The 13,737-nt window shown below is 39.7% G+C and overlaps 1 protein-coding gene across 1 annotated transcript in view; it reads left to right on the forward strand.

The window, feature by feature from the left end:
* The first annotated feature begins 4,879 nt into the window (after positions 1-4,879).
* The window catches only part of LOC139466996 (DNA mismatch repair protein Msh3-like), a 28,074-nt gene continuing 19,216 nt past the window's right edge, over positions 4,880-13,737 (forward strand). The window contains exons 1-6 of the mRNA XM_071248705.1: positions 4,880-5,185; positions 7,085-7,657; positions 9,521-9,637; positions 10,355-10,472; positions 11,375-11,508; positions 13,197-13,363. Of these exons, the coding sequence (XP_071104806.1) occupies positions 5,078-5,185; positions 7,085-7,657; positions 9,521-9,637; positions 10,355-10,472; positions 11,375-11,508; positions 13,197-13,363 (1,217 nt within the window). The 5' untranslated portion in view covers positions 4,880-5,077. The remainder of the gene's footprint in view (positions 5,186-7,084; positions 7,658-9,520; positions 9,638-10,354; positions 10,473-11,374; positions 11,509-13,196; positions 13,364-13,737) is intronic.

A 13,737-nucleotide genomic window follows, 5' to 3' on the forward strand; every position in this document is an offset into this window, starting at 1 on the left:
AACATAAAACCACTGATACTATTACTGAAGTTTTTCCTGTTTGTATTTCAGCAATATGTGACAAATTGACAAAGGTTAAATAATGGCCATAACTCAGCACGGAAAGGAAGACACAAAAGACTTATGGGTCCACAATTCTTTTAGATATATTTGCATATGCATTGCAAAAGTAATATCAAAGTTCGAAAAAGGAACGTTTATGTTAAACCCCACTACAGTCTACCTATATACAAGTATATCAAATTGTTCTTGTTTTCCGTCATGGCAACCGTAGAGACCGTGTTGATATTCGGGTAGGAACATCTTTAAATATGGGAGTATTTATCTAGTTTCAGTTTGTTCGAGGAGAAGCTACTTATGTACGTGTGACTTTTGTTTTTAATTCACGCAACATGATGTTAGTGCCTGCATAATGTAATCATAATTGAATGAATTGATAATTTGACGGAAAAACGCTACAAATGACAGGTTCATAATTGGGTTGCATTAAATCAAAGAGCGTTGAGTTTAATAACATTTACGGGGTCGTCATGGCAATTTGCTCAAGAAAATGTTGCGGAAAACGAAATTCGTTTCAGGGTTTTCAAACCAAAATATTTGTTCTTTTGACATGTATATCCTGAAAATATAGTCTCTAACAAATCTCTAAATCAATACCAGAACCCGAATGGACAGAGTGTTACAGCAGTATCTGCAAAACAACATGTTATGTCCGACAGGACATGTACAGCCTAACGGAAAATCCCATAAAGCAATTAATCAGTGTGAGATGACATGGAAATTGGTATACATGTAGGTGTAGGACGCCTTCGGAATTCCATATCAACGCATTATGAGCTTCATCTTGCCCATCACCGTATATCAGCAACCATTCCCTTTTGAATGAAATCATTTTTACATAGTTTACGTCTATTTTGAATGCGTCAAGGTAAGATTTGCCTTTGAGTACATATTTGAGAATACATATTTGCAAATTAAAAGTTAGACTTCTTTTAATTATAACATTTTCCTATGACAGTCTTGGCACTTTCAGTCACAGCCGATAATGCAGTAACACACATGAAATCAAACACTTCCAACGCTGTCTGTATATTGGCACCAAGCAACAGCCCAAGAGCACCGCCCATGTCACAGAACAGGTCCAGAAACTCATATCCAAGCTGTTTCTCCATGTGGTCGGAGGTAGTAGAGCTGAGATATATATATCTGGATATATTTTGGAAATAACATTATGCTTGTATTACAGATACGCATTATTAGTTTTCATGTTGAGAAATGCGTTGAAAGAATTATCAAAACATATTATCAATTAAAGTTTGTTTCTTTTCATAGCAGAAATACAGATGTTTTGTTATGGTGATTAGCTAACATATTTGATATACACGGGAGAGTGTTCAGTTAATACACTTCCAGGTTGACCTCAACACACCTTTTTTCCTATACCCATTAAGTTCTGAAGGCTAGAAGCTAAAGCTATTCTAATCTCAGCCATAAGAGTGGCACCTCAGGAGTGTGGGCGGCTATCTACAACAACATTGCGGTAAGATCATTGATAGATGTAATCGTTATGCACCCATTTGTTGCCATGATAACATACATACATAAAGAACCTCTTGCATGATAATCCATACTACACGTAGTGTCAGTTTGTCCCATTCAGCATTATTCCAGCCATATGAAGGCGTCTAAAATATCGAGTCTGGACCAGACAATCCAGTGATCAACGCAACAGTGATACGATGATATGCATCAACCAAGTCAGCGAGCCTGACAACCTATCGCCTCTTACGACAAGCATGGGTAGCTGAAGACCAATTGTAACACGCATCTTCACAGGGGTTGTATCCTATTGAGTTGATCTGACACTTAGTACTTGGAATAAACATTGACTGCTGTTTCCCCAAAAATATAATTTAACCAGGTATGTTACATTGCACATCCTACCCATGACGTCACTTTTCAAATGATATTGTCTCTAGACAGTAGGTGCGTTCATCACAAGGCGCAGTCAATGATCACTTCCAGGATTTCGGGCAAACAGAGTAACAGTGGTTGTAAACGAAAGAAATATTCTACCTCATATGGCAGAGACCCTCATAGATGTTAATAGTACCCATCTCATAAAGATTAACTTGATTTGTTTTGTTTTTGTTTGTTTGTTTAATGTCGCACTCGGAAATATTCCTTCAAAATGACGAAGGTCTGTAAATAATCGACTCAATCCAGTGAATGGCATATCCAACGCATCAACCTACGCAATCAAGTCAGAGGCTGAACACCTGAATCCGTTATTCGTCTGTTGCGACAAGCATGGGATGCTGAAGACCAATTCTAACCCGGGTCTTCTCGGGGAACACTCAGCAGTCAAGCAGCCGGTCATCCATTCAACGTTGTTCAGCTTCACGTGACCACGTGCCACAACGAAAAATAATGTTGAACACATATATGCGACTACAATCATGTGGGTACGTAAGTTCTGATGTAACAAGCACCACAACCGTTTACACTGCGTGAGTGAACATTACTGTTCCATCTACTAGTATTTTATCAACAGCTCCCTTGAACGTACAACACATACAATACCGTTAGTCGCATGTTTTGGTGATCTTCCTGGTCTTACAGTGCACCAGGCTCGATATGCTTTTTTTGTTTGTTGTTTAACGCCACACTCAGCAATATTCCAGTTATATGACAGCGGTCTGTAAATAATCGAGTCTGGACCAGACAATCCGTGATTAACATCATGAGCATCGATCAACGCAATTTGGATACGATGACATGCATCAACCAAGTCAGCGAGCCTGACCACCCGATCCCGTTAGTCGCCTCTTACGTCAAGCATAGTCGCCTTTTACGGCAAGCATGGGTTGCTGAAGACCTATTCTACCCCGGATCTTCACGGGTCGTAAATCATCATGCTTAATGATAATTTATTTCAATTTATCCAGCATGGGTTGCTGGAATGCACATGCACATGATCCTTATCAGAGAATACACAGCTCTTTGCTCAACTTTGCTTAGGTCAACATCAGACACATTCTGTCAAAATCTATGTATGGGTGCGTCATTGGAATAATATGCATGAAGCCATTGGTCTCAGCGAGCGCTTAATGAAACTGCAACTACATATGTGACTGTTGGGAAAGACAGGGTTCTGTTAAGAACATTATCAATTCTAACGTTGACAGGAACCGATATATACATTATAATTTGCTGGTAAATATTGAAAATAGAGAAGGCTGCTACGCAAGAAAATAAGAGGAACCATCCTCCAGGGTCCAGTTGCACAAGGCGATCTTAGCGCTAAGATGATCTTAACTCCCATACTTTAACATAGGCTTACAATAGTCTTAGCGCTAAGATCGTTTTGTGCAAGTGGGCCCAGGTCTAAGTATACTTGAGTGTCACAAACACGCTTGAGAAAGTGAAGAAATTCCAGCTCTTCCTGCACGTCATGCCTTCTGTTGACCTGATTAGACATCTGGTGCTCTTCTTTACCGCTCTGGTCGAACTCAATGTCCGGTGTTGCGCTCATGGGTGTAGGAGCAGGTCAAAACGGCCTTATTTCAGAACGGCCACAAATGGTAAAGTCAAAACGGCCACAGAAAAAAGTCGGCCACAACCTATAGGCAAAACGGCCATGAAAAAAATCATAACGGCCACAGCATTACCTTTGTCTGTTTCTAAGATACTATTATCTTGATATTTGCATGTTGTTAAACAATTCCTACCGTGCCCGTTGCCATGTGGTAGCCTGTCTGTCAAAGACCCGTTTTATTACAGTATAGATCTTGATTATCGATCAGATCGACTTGGCGGAAAAACGGCCATGAAAATAGGTCATAACGGCCACAGCAAAAAAGTCAAAACGGCCACACAGAAAATGAACGACTACAAACTCAATCATTATGTCCCAATAAAAACAGTGAAAGGTTTCCTCATTAGGATCAGGAGTGCAGTGTTCTTGATCACTGAGACGGTTATACCCCATGTACCTAATATCTTGCTGTTGTATAACCTCGATTTAAAAAATAAAACAACAGTCGTTGTATATTTATCAATATGTATTGAAATGTTTACATGATCATTTGCTTAACAACACACGGAGAAGAATTAGAGGAAGTATTATTGATAATGTGTAATATAACCAGATTCAATGTTTATCATGGGGGCTGGTTTCTTGTTTTGATTGTTGGAGTAATAGGAATTAAATACATTCTGTCAATACTTGTAATTGGCATTAATGATGTAATATTTATGTGTTTGCCAATCGGCACTTATTGACTTATTTCTGTCAGAAAGTTACGTAAATGGATTAAGCACGCAACCTGAATGTGCACACACAATACTATATGCAGACGTTTACGCGCTCAGCTGATTATGTGTATCCTGTTATGAAATGAGAGAGAGAGAGGCGCTAAATCGTTTCATCAAATATCATAGCTTGGCTAGTGTTAAGTATACAATAAACCAATCCCATAAACATATTTAAGTGACATTTAGAAGTTGGTTTGATGACCATGCGATGATAATGATGATGATGATGATGATGATGATGATGACATCAAATATTATAAGAATGGCATTATGTGATGAAGAAATTATTACCCTTGTGTGTTTCTGTATCGTAAATATCGTATAGGAATAAAAAATGTATTCTCTTATACATGATGTTTACGTTACGATAACACACTCGGCTAATATTCTCTATTTATTACGTAATCATAATGGAAGTTAAACATCAGGAGTTAGTCATTTTGAAAAAAATATCTCAACTTTCAACAAGCTGGTTCGATCTCATGTTTCCTGCTGCAAAGATTGAGTATAGGGCTTTATCGACGACATTAGAATTACGTCCCTTACCTGTCATGGCGGTAAATGTTGCAATTGATTCAGTTTACTAATGTGTTTGTCTTGCTTTCACACTTGGTCAGACACTTGACTTGTAGTAAGTGTGTTTGGTTAAAGAGAAATGTATCAAATCTTGATTTGTGCTAATGAAATTAAATGACAGAGTCGTGAGTCGTTGTAGTCGACCTGAACCGAAGCTAGATTGCTGACAAACACTTTTTGAAAAATGTCTAAGCAAGTTACGCTCTCAAAGTTCTTTGCTGCAAAGAATCCCAAATCGTCAGGAAACAGTTTTGCCACTGACGAAGAGACCCTGTCAAAACGAAATGGAAAGGTGGGTGTTGTCCGTCTCAAGATCCTAGAGAACAAATTGAAGAAGTTTAAGAATCCAAGTCATTTCTAGATCTAATGATTTGGCAAGTCTAAGCATTGCTCTTGGCTTCATTTGAATGTAACTTCTTTATTTTTGTAAATAGGCTCTATTTATTTTTAAATGAAAAAACTTTATTTCTGGAACTAAATTTTAATCTAAGGTATGCGGTTACTATGTGTGCATCACTATTAGGGCCGAAGGGGTCGTTGTTGGTACGGGTACTACAGTCTACAGATATGTACCCTTTCCAAAATAAGAATACAGAAACGTACCTGGTACCCTAAACTGCGATTGAGTCGATATGCCCCAACCCGAAACTGAATTTAAACCGGTTCATGTTGTATAGTTCCGGTTCACCTGATTACAAGTGCATGCGTGCATCGCGGAATATTGCCGGAATATTAGATTAATGTACAAACATCACTGTGGATGGTTGTTTCCTATATGATGCGCTGGAATGCATCTCATTCAACACTCTGACAGTACTTCCATATTGACATTATCCGCGGTTTGGCATACAAGAAGTGATGAATAACTACACGCATTGAGCCCTGAGGCCCTGATGCCCTGAATGGACTCATCTTAGGGTACGTTTCTGTATTTTGAATTTGGCTAGGATACATTTCTGTAGTACCTGTGCCGAAAACGACCCCTTAAGCACTGTAAGGCCTAATTGGGTCTGTCTGTCAGGCAGATATACTTGACGATCCATACCAACGAAAATGGCTAAACCGAACCTAAACTTCCCAGCTGATTCATCCTTGTTTTGTTGCATTCATACTTTATTTGGCTGCCTTGTTCATAAATTTGGACGAACTGTACATTCATTCAGACATGCACATATGCACACACTTTTCCTGCCTGCTGTTATGCCTTGCCTGATTAATCATGACACTCAGACCAGTAGAGTCTTCTCTTTTATGTGAGTTATTTATTCTTGAAAAGTTAAGTAAGCAATTAAACGAGACAGAATATTGCAAGTCAACTAAAAAAATCCCAAATCAATCGACCATTTCAGAAGCGGCACATGCTACTTGGTTGATGCTTCAGGTATTTTTTAGATGTTTCGGAACAATTAATTGTTCAGTTATGCAATCCAGTCAGTATGGTCATTTGTTTCAATCAGATATTTCACTGGTTCATTTCGACTAAAGTGGTCATTTTTCACCAGACATATGGGCCGTTATTACCAAATTGATTTGTCTTTTTCAGGCGCTGGTTTTACCAGTTTGTTTACAAAATGTTTGGTCCAAACTTCAATGTATACATGGTATAAGTGGTCAAAATATCTTACCACTGATAAGTTATAACATTAGAGTACTTATTTCATGAGATTCTGTCATCTTAATTTTGATACACGTACAAATACCTAGTTTGTTTAAGATTGAATCTGTGATACTGTTCATTCTATTCATGCTATTATGAATGTATAACTTCTTCTCGTTGCTGTAGAGCTGAGGAATTGCAGATGCATTATTAAATTTTAACTAGCTCGCCATTTGGATTAGATCTTTAGTACACCTGAGCTTTGTTAGAGTCAAAGAGGATTGGGTGGTTGCAATGTGTTACATGGGAGAATGTGTGTCATTGTCCCTAAGGGGTGTTTGGCCAAAAATTTATTATTTACAGTCTGCCATGATATAGTTGAAATATTTCTGACTCACATAAAACAACATTCATACACATACACACACAGAGGAAACTACTAAAAAAAACCATGTTTCTAGTTTACATATGCACATGCAAATTTCAGATTTGCTTATGTTAAAAATAAATCTACTAGAAAATATAGAATATAATGTGTGCGTAGCCTGAAACTGTGAATGAACTATTTAAGCCTCAGATGAACTTCACTTTCAGAATGGTAAATCATCATCATCATCATCCAAAAGGAAACAATCTCCTAAGGAAAGTAACAATCCCAAACCACCCAAAAAGACTTGTCTAAGTCCTCCAAGCAATGGCATTAACAGCTGTCAGGAACCAATCCCATCAACCACTGCAGCTAGCCAAAAGACTCCATTAGGAAAACTTACAGAAAATACATTGAAGAGACTGTCTGAGTTCTCAGCTGACTGTGAGCCATCAACTTCATACACAGATATAAAACAAAAAAGTTATCAGAACAATAAGACTCGGTCAGACAGCCCACCACCAAGTACGTCCAGCTGTGAGAATCCCGTGTGTTTGGACAGTAGCGACGATGAGGCCATGGAGATTCAGGGTGTCAGCAAGCAGTCGAACCTTTCGGGTAGATTTGCTTCAGGAAAAAACACTTGGAAACCAAAGGTAGCTCCTATTGTGAACAAGACAACTAAGACTAAATATACCCCCCTTGAGCAGCAGTTTATGGAGATCAAGGAACAGTATCCTGATTCCGTCCTGTTTGTGGAGTGTGGTTACAAGTACAGGTTCTTCGGAGATGATGCAGAGGTAGGTTGTCATATATTTCAAATATTGATCTTCCTTCATTGACCTGGCCAAATAAAGTGTTGCTGTTTCTACATTATTTGCAGCAAGTGTCGCAATATATTTCATGTGGACAACCGAACCAACCAAAAGTGTATTCTAAACTTCAGTAGCATCAACACAGCTTCTCTTTTCACGCTACTCTGTCACTTACTGTGACGTCATTTCTACTTCACAACACTTTGACTTCCTATCTGTAGAACTTTATGACATCATAAAAATTATGTGTAATTTCAAACAAAACATTACAAAGGTAGCTACTTTTTCTCTGGGGATGTTAGTTTGAGTAATGCTTACAGGGTATTTCAACCTTCATGCCTTTATTATGATGTGATAAATCTCTACAGATGGGAAGTGGTTGAAGTGAAAATTATGGTTTAAAGCAGAGATTATGCAGATGAAAACCAATCTGCACTGATCCCTGAATTTGCCCTTTCAACTTACTGAAAATATTAGTCTCAAGTGACACCACATCACTAATCAGTTAGGCCATGACCAAAGGATTCATGTATGTTACGTGGGCCACGGGTGGCCCAGTCTAAGGCGCCGCGATTCGCTGTGCAGGGTTGCGTCCCTTGGGCACGCCAGAAACCTATGATTGTGGGTGCGAATCCCTGTTCGCCCCGATTATGTTTCTTGGTTTGTCAGGACCATACCCGTGCTCATGGGTTTCACCGAAGTGGTAAACGTCTGAGACCTGCATCACTTCTGACTTTCCTCCCACATTAAGCTCACACGCCGCGATATAACCGGAATACTATTAAAAGCAGAGTTAGATCCAACTCACTCACACTCAATCATGTTTGTTTTGTCATTGTCACTGGTAGAATGGAGATCTGTCCTAGTGTGTTTTCAATGTGGAGGTTTCAAATGCAAATTTGAAACTTCACACCATCGTGTTTGGATTTAAATGAAATTTACATGTATTGAATGGAAGTAAGAAATGTCTACATTCACAACCCACTAGGCTCACAGCCTAGTTGAGGCATTGTATTTTATTCAATGAGCAGCCCAACTGCTTCAGTAAGACACAGGGTGAAGGAAAAGGGGACATTTGTGAGTATTCAACATGGCATTTGGAACCGACAGCGATATCCAGAGGTTTCAAATTTTAAAATTTCCTGGCATCGAACACCTGATTACACCTGTATCTTACATTGCAAGATTTATCGACATTGTAAGATTGAAAACTTATCACTGTTTTCTTAAGCGCTCTTTCTCTACATGAACTCTCACAGTTGTGAAACATTCACTCTTGAATTATAATGTCACTCTGAAATGCTATGATCATGCTACAGTGGATGAAGGCTTACTTATAGTTCCAAGTGGTGGTTGGGTACAGACACAGACTGCCATGGTTCTGGTTACCGTAGTCGACGTAATAAGTGCCCAGGGCACTCTCAGAATTAGAAAAAATAGGGGGCTCTTATTAGAATATTATTTTGGTGGAAAAAAGATAATAGATAAATTTCGTGGTTTATGATGACAGCCTGAAATGTTTATATACGACAGATATATTTTTCCAGAATTTAATTGCCCATAATTAATGGTGCATATGACACGTGAGTGCATATTATACATGAATAAATAAGTCTTGTGTACATTGATCAGTCGGAAGGGGTGCTAATTGGGATTGTTCACTTGCCAATATATTAGCAAATATCGTATTACGTCGAATACTTTAAGTGTTAAGTCACTGTTTCTGTGTTATTCCAAGGTAGAAAGGTTGCTGTTGTTCCACATGTTGTGGCATGGTAAAGAGGTTTTACCACTCTTCCAGTATTTACCATGTTTATCAGGCTGTTGGTCTTTGTGTTTACTTTGTAGATTGCAGCAAAGGTGTTGAAGATATTTGCCCACCCTGATCACAACTTCATGACAGCCAGTATTCCCACTCATCGCTTGTTTGTGCATGTCCGCAGGCTAGTGTCCGCTGGATACAAGGTATATACAATGTACAACAAATTCTCCATGTCATTCTTGAAGGGTGTGTCAGACATAAACTTATGCCAACAACGTCAATAGGTCTGAGAATGTTGACAATGTGAACAACATGTTGTTTAAGCCGAGGTCACAATGACTAGATGCTTTTTGAAACTGGAAAAATGGACAACAACTATTAGAAACAATGAAAAGTGCAAGATTGTAGGTGATGGAAAAAGCTACCCAAAACACATGCCTGAACGCAACCAGTAGCTTAGCCCCTGCATATTCATGCAATTCATGACAAGTAACAGTTAATGCAAGTATAAAGAAGTTAATATCAGATGCAACTGTAGTGCAGTCTTGGGAGTAGAAACCGCAACGTTTTTGAATATTTTTATCTCTTATCTGCGTGACCCCTCAATAATGATGCTGAATGTACACGCAATATACAATAAATAATAAACAATGTTCTCATTGCTTGTTTGTGCATTTCCGCACAAATATAAATACATTGTAACAGTACTCAACTGATATATCTCATTTCTGAGTTCCTCAAGAATCATATAAGTAAATAAATAAGATGATATAGTACCTCATTGGAGATATGATGAATTATGGGAGTTTCACAAGTAGTAGCGCTGAGACTGCTTAGTGGAATAGGGCCCCGAGTCACTCGAGTTTTGAGAAAACAAACTATATCAAGGGAGATAACTCATCAATATTTCCTTTCTCCAGGTTGGTGTTGTGAAGCAGACCGAGACCGCGGCCCTGAAGGCTGCTGGCAGCAACAAGGCAGGGCCTTTTGGCCGTAAACTGTCAGCTCTCTACACCAAGTCAACACTCATTGGGGAAGATATCCTTTGTTGTTTCGTGAAGATCTGGGTTAGAATTGGTCTTCAGTAACCCTTGCTTGTCGGAAGAGGTGACTTATTGGATGGGGTGGTCAGAAAAGAGTATACAACCTTGTCGATCAGTTTCAAGTATGTGTACATGTTACTAGGGGTGAAACAAAACATCGGTGCACCGGTGCATCATGAGTTTGCATGTCAATACAATACACAATACGTTTTTTCTCTGTATCGATACAAGACATACACTTGCTGAAATGAATTACTTACTATTCATTTGATGATCCCTGGCATTTTTAATCAGTCAGATATAGGAAAATGTGTTGTAATTAGCATTTCAAGTTCACTACTCTAAACAGCCATTACGAACATGTGTCTACAACTAGCTTTTCCTTTTGAACCTGCTCTGAAATATCTATTGTCAACAGGTTTACATGATATTTGATGTAAATATGTGTATCGTGATACGAATCATATCGTGACGTACGTATCGCGATGCGTATCGTATCGTGACCTTGCTGTATCGCTTCACATATATCAATATTAAACATCCCGCTCCTTAATATTTTTTTTTAAATTCCACTAAACCAACTACCCCAAAACAAAGTTATGCCAATTACTGTTTTTAAATATTGAGCTCCTCCAATTTATTTTTAGTTTTACTTCTATCAAAGATAATTGGTTCACACAAAAAAAGTAACATATGGCATGAAGAAGCAGATTTATGTTTGAAAACATTGAAACTTAAAATTATGAAATTGAAAGCAAACTTACTTGAAATATCCTTTCTGGAGTCACATTTTGATGATTCTCATTAACAGATTTTATAACAATGTAAGCAAAAATTAATTCCTCACTGCATGAATGATGTGTAACTGGTGGTTTGTTCAAGTCCTTATCTTCCCACATGTCGACCCTCTGTCTGGTGTAGGGGACACAGATGCTGCATCACCCGGGGTCCATCCCAACAACTACCTCATGTGTGTGTATGACTCTCCCACGGGACTCCGCAAAGGAAGCAAGCACGAAGTTGGGATGCTGGTAAGAGTGGTCGTGCTCTTGTTGGGTGGGGGATAAAGTAAGAATGGTCCTGCTCTTCTTGGGTGGGGGATAAAGTAAGTATGGTTCTGCCCTTGTTGGGTGGGGGATAAAGTAAGATTGGTCCTGCTCTTGTTCGGTGGGGATAAAGTAAGATTGGTCCTGCCCTTGTTGGGTGGGGATAAAGTAAGATTGGTCCTGATCTTGTTGGGTGAGGATAAAGTAAGATTGGTCCTGCTCTTGTTGTAGGGAGATGGTGGTAAGATTAGTCCTGCCCTTGTTGCGTGGGGACATTAAAAGTAAGAATGGTCTTGCTCTTATTGGGTGGGGATAAAGTAAGATTGGTCCTGCCTTTGTTGGGTGGGGATAAAGTAAGATTGGTCCTGCTCTTGTTGGGTGGGGATAAAGTAAGATTGGTCCTGCTCTTGTTGGGTGGGGATAAAGTAAGATTGGTCCTGCCCTTGTTGGGTGTGGATAAAGTAAGATTGGTCCTGATCTTGTTGGGTGAGGATAAAGTAAGATTGGTCCTGCTCTTGTTGGGTGGGGATAAAGTAAGATTGGTCCTGCCCTTGTTGGGTGTGTATAAAGTAAGAATGGTCCTGCCTTTGTTGGGTGGGGATAAAGTAAGATTGGTCCTGCCTTTGTTGGGTGGGGATAAAGTAAGATTGGTCCTGCTCTTGTTGGGTGGGGATAAAGTAAGATTGGTCCTGCTCTTGTTGGGTGGGGATAAAGTAAGATTCATCCTGCTCTTTTTACTTGGGGATAGGGTAAGATTGGTCCTGCTCTTGTTGTAGGGAGATGGTGGTAAGATTATTCCTGCCCTTGTTGTGTGGGGACATTAAAAGTAAGAATGGTCTTGCTCTTATTGGGTGGGGATAAAGTAAGATTGGTCCTGCTCTTGTTGGGTGAGGATAAAATAAGATTGGTCCTGCTCTTGTTGGATGAGGATAAAGTAAGATTGGTCCTGCCCTTGTTGGGTGAGGATAAAGTAAGATTGGTCCTGCTCTTGTTGTAGGGAGATGGTGGTAAGATTAGTCCTGCTCTTGTTGGGTGAGGATAAAGTAAGATTGGTCCTGCTCTTGTTGTAGGGAGATGGTGGTAAGATTAGTCCTGCTCTTGTTGCGTAGGGACATTAAAAGTAAGAATTGTCTTGCTCTTATTGGGTGGGGATAAAGTAAGATTGGTCCTGCCTTTGTTGGGTGGGGATAAAGTAAGATTGGTCCTGCTCTTGTTGGATGGGGATAAAGTAAGATTGGTCCTGCTCTTGTTGGGTGGGGATAAAGTAAGATTGGTCCTGCCTTTGTTGGGTGGGGATAAAGTAAGATTGGTCTGCTCTTTTTAGGTGGGGATAGGGTAAGATTAGTCTTGCTGTTGGTGTGTGGGGATGAGGTAAGATAATTCCTGCTCTTGTTGGGTAGGGATAGGGTAAGGTTAGACCTGCTTTTGTTTATGTGGGGATGCTGAAAAGACTTGTCTTGCTCCTGTTGAGGGTGAGGGTACTTGTAAGATTGGTTCTGCTTATATTCCTTGAACCGAAAGCTTGATTTATGATCAGATGAACAACAGTTTTTGCAATAGAGAAATCAAATACAGACACACCATGATTTCATCCTAATTATTTGCAGCACTGATGGTGATGCAATGTATGACAATCTTGCCTAGTGTAAAGATATTGTATATTCATGGTCTAGGCTGTGGACCCTGGTACCGGCGATGTGGTGTATGACTGTTTCGAGGATGGTGACACAAGAGCAGAGCTTGAGAAGAGGATAACACACATACAACCAGTTGAGATGCTGCTGCCAGACTCACTGACTAACAGGACAGAGAAGCTCATCAGTGATGTTGTGGCCTTGAGGTTAGTCTTGTACAGAAATTGGAGCTAGCCTGTCAATCAACCAACCTCACCCCTCTCCATGACAGCTAAAAAGACGTGGCTGTGAATGAAGCAAATGTGGTAAAGGCCTTAGACCTGCATCACTTCGGGCTTTCCTCACACATTAAGGTGGGTGGTCGGGTAGCCTAGTGGTTAAAGCGTTCGCTCGTCACGCCGAAGACCCGGGTTCGAATCCCGACATGGGTACAATGTGTGAAGTCCATTTCTGGTGTCTGATATTGCTGGAATATCGCTAAAAGCGGCGTAAAACCAAACTCACTCACACTCACTCACACATTAAGCTGTCATGCCATGATATGACTGGGTTGTTGTGTGATATGATTTGTACAATGTAT

Source organism: Haliotis cracherodii, unplaced genomic scaffold (genome assembly GCF_022045235.1).
Source record: "Haliotis cracherodii isolate W230 unplaced genomic scaffold, xgHalCrac1.p SCAF_1, whole genome shotgun sequence".
NCBI lineage: Eukaryota > Metazoa > Mollusca > Gastropoda > Lepetellida > Haliotidae > Haliotis > Haliotis cracherodii.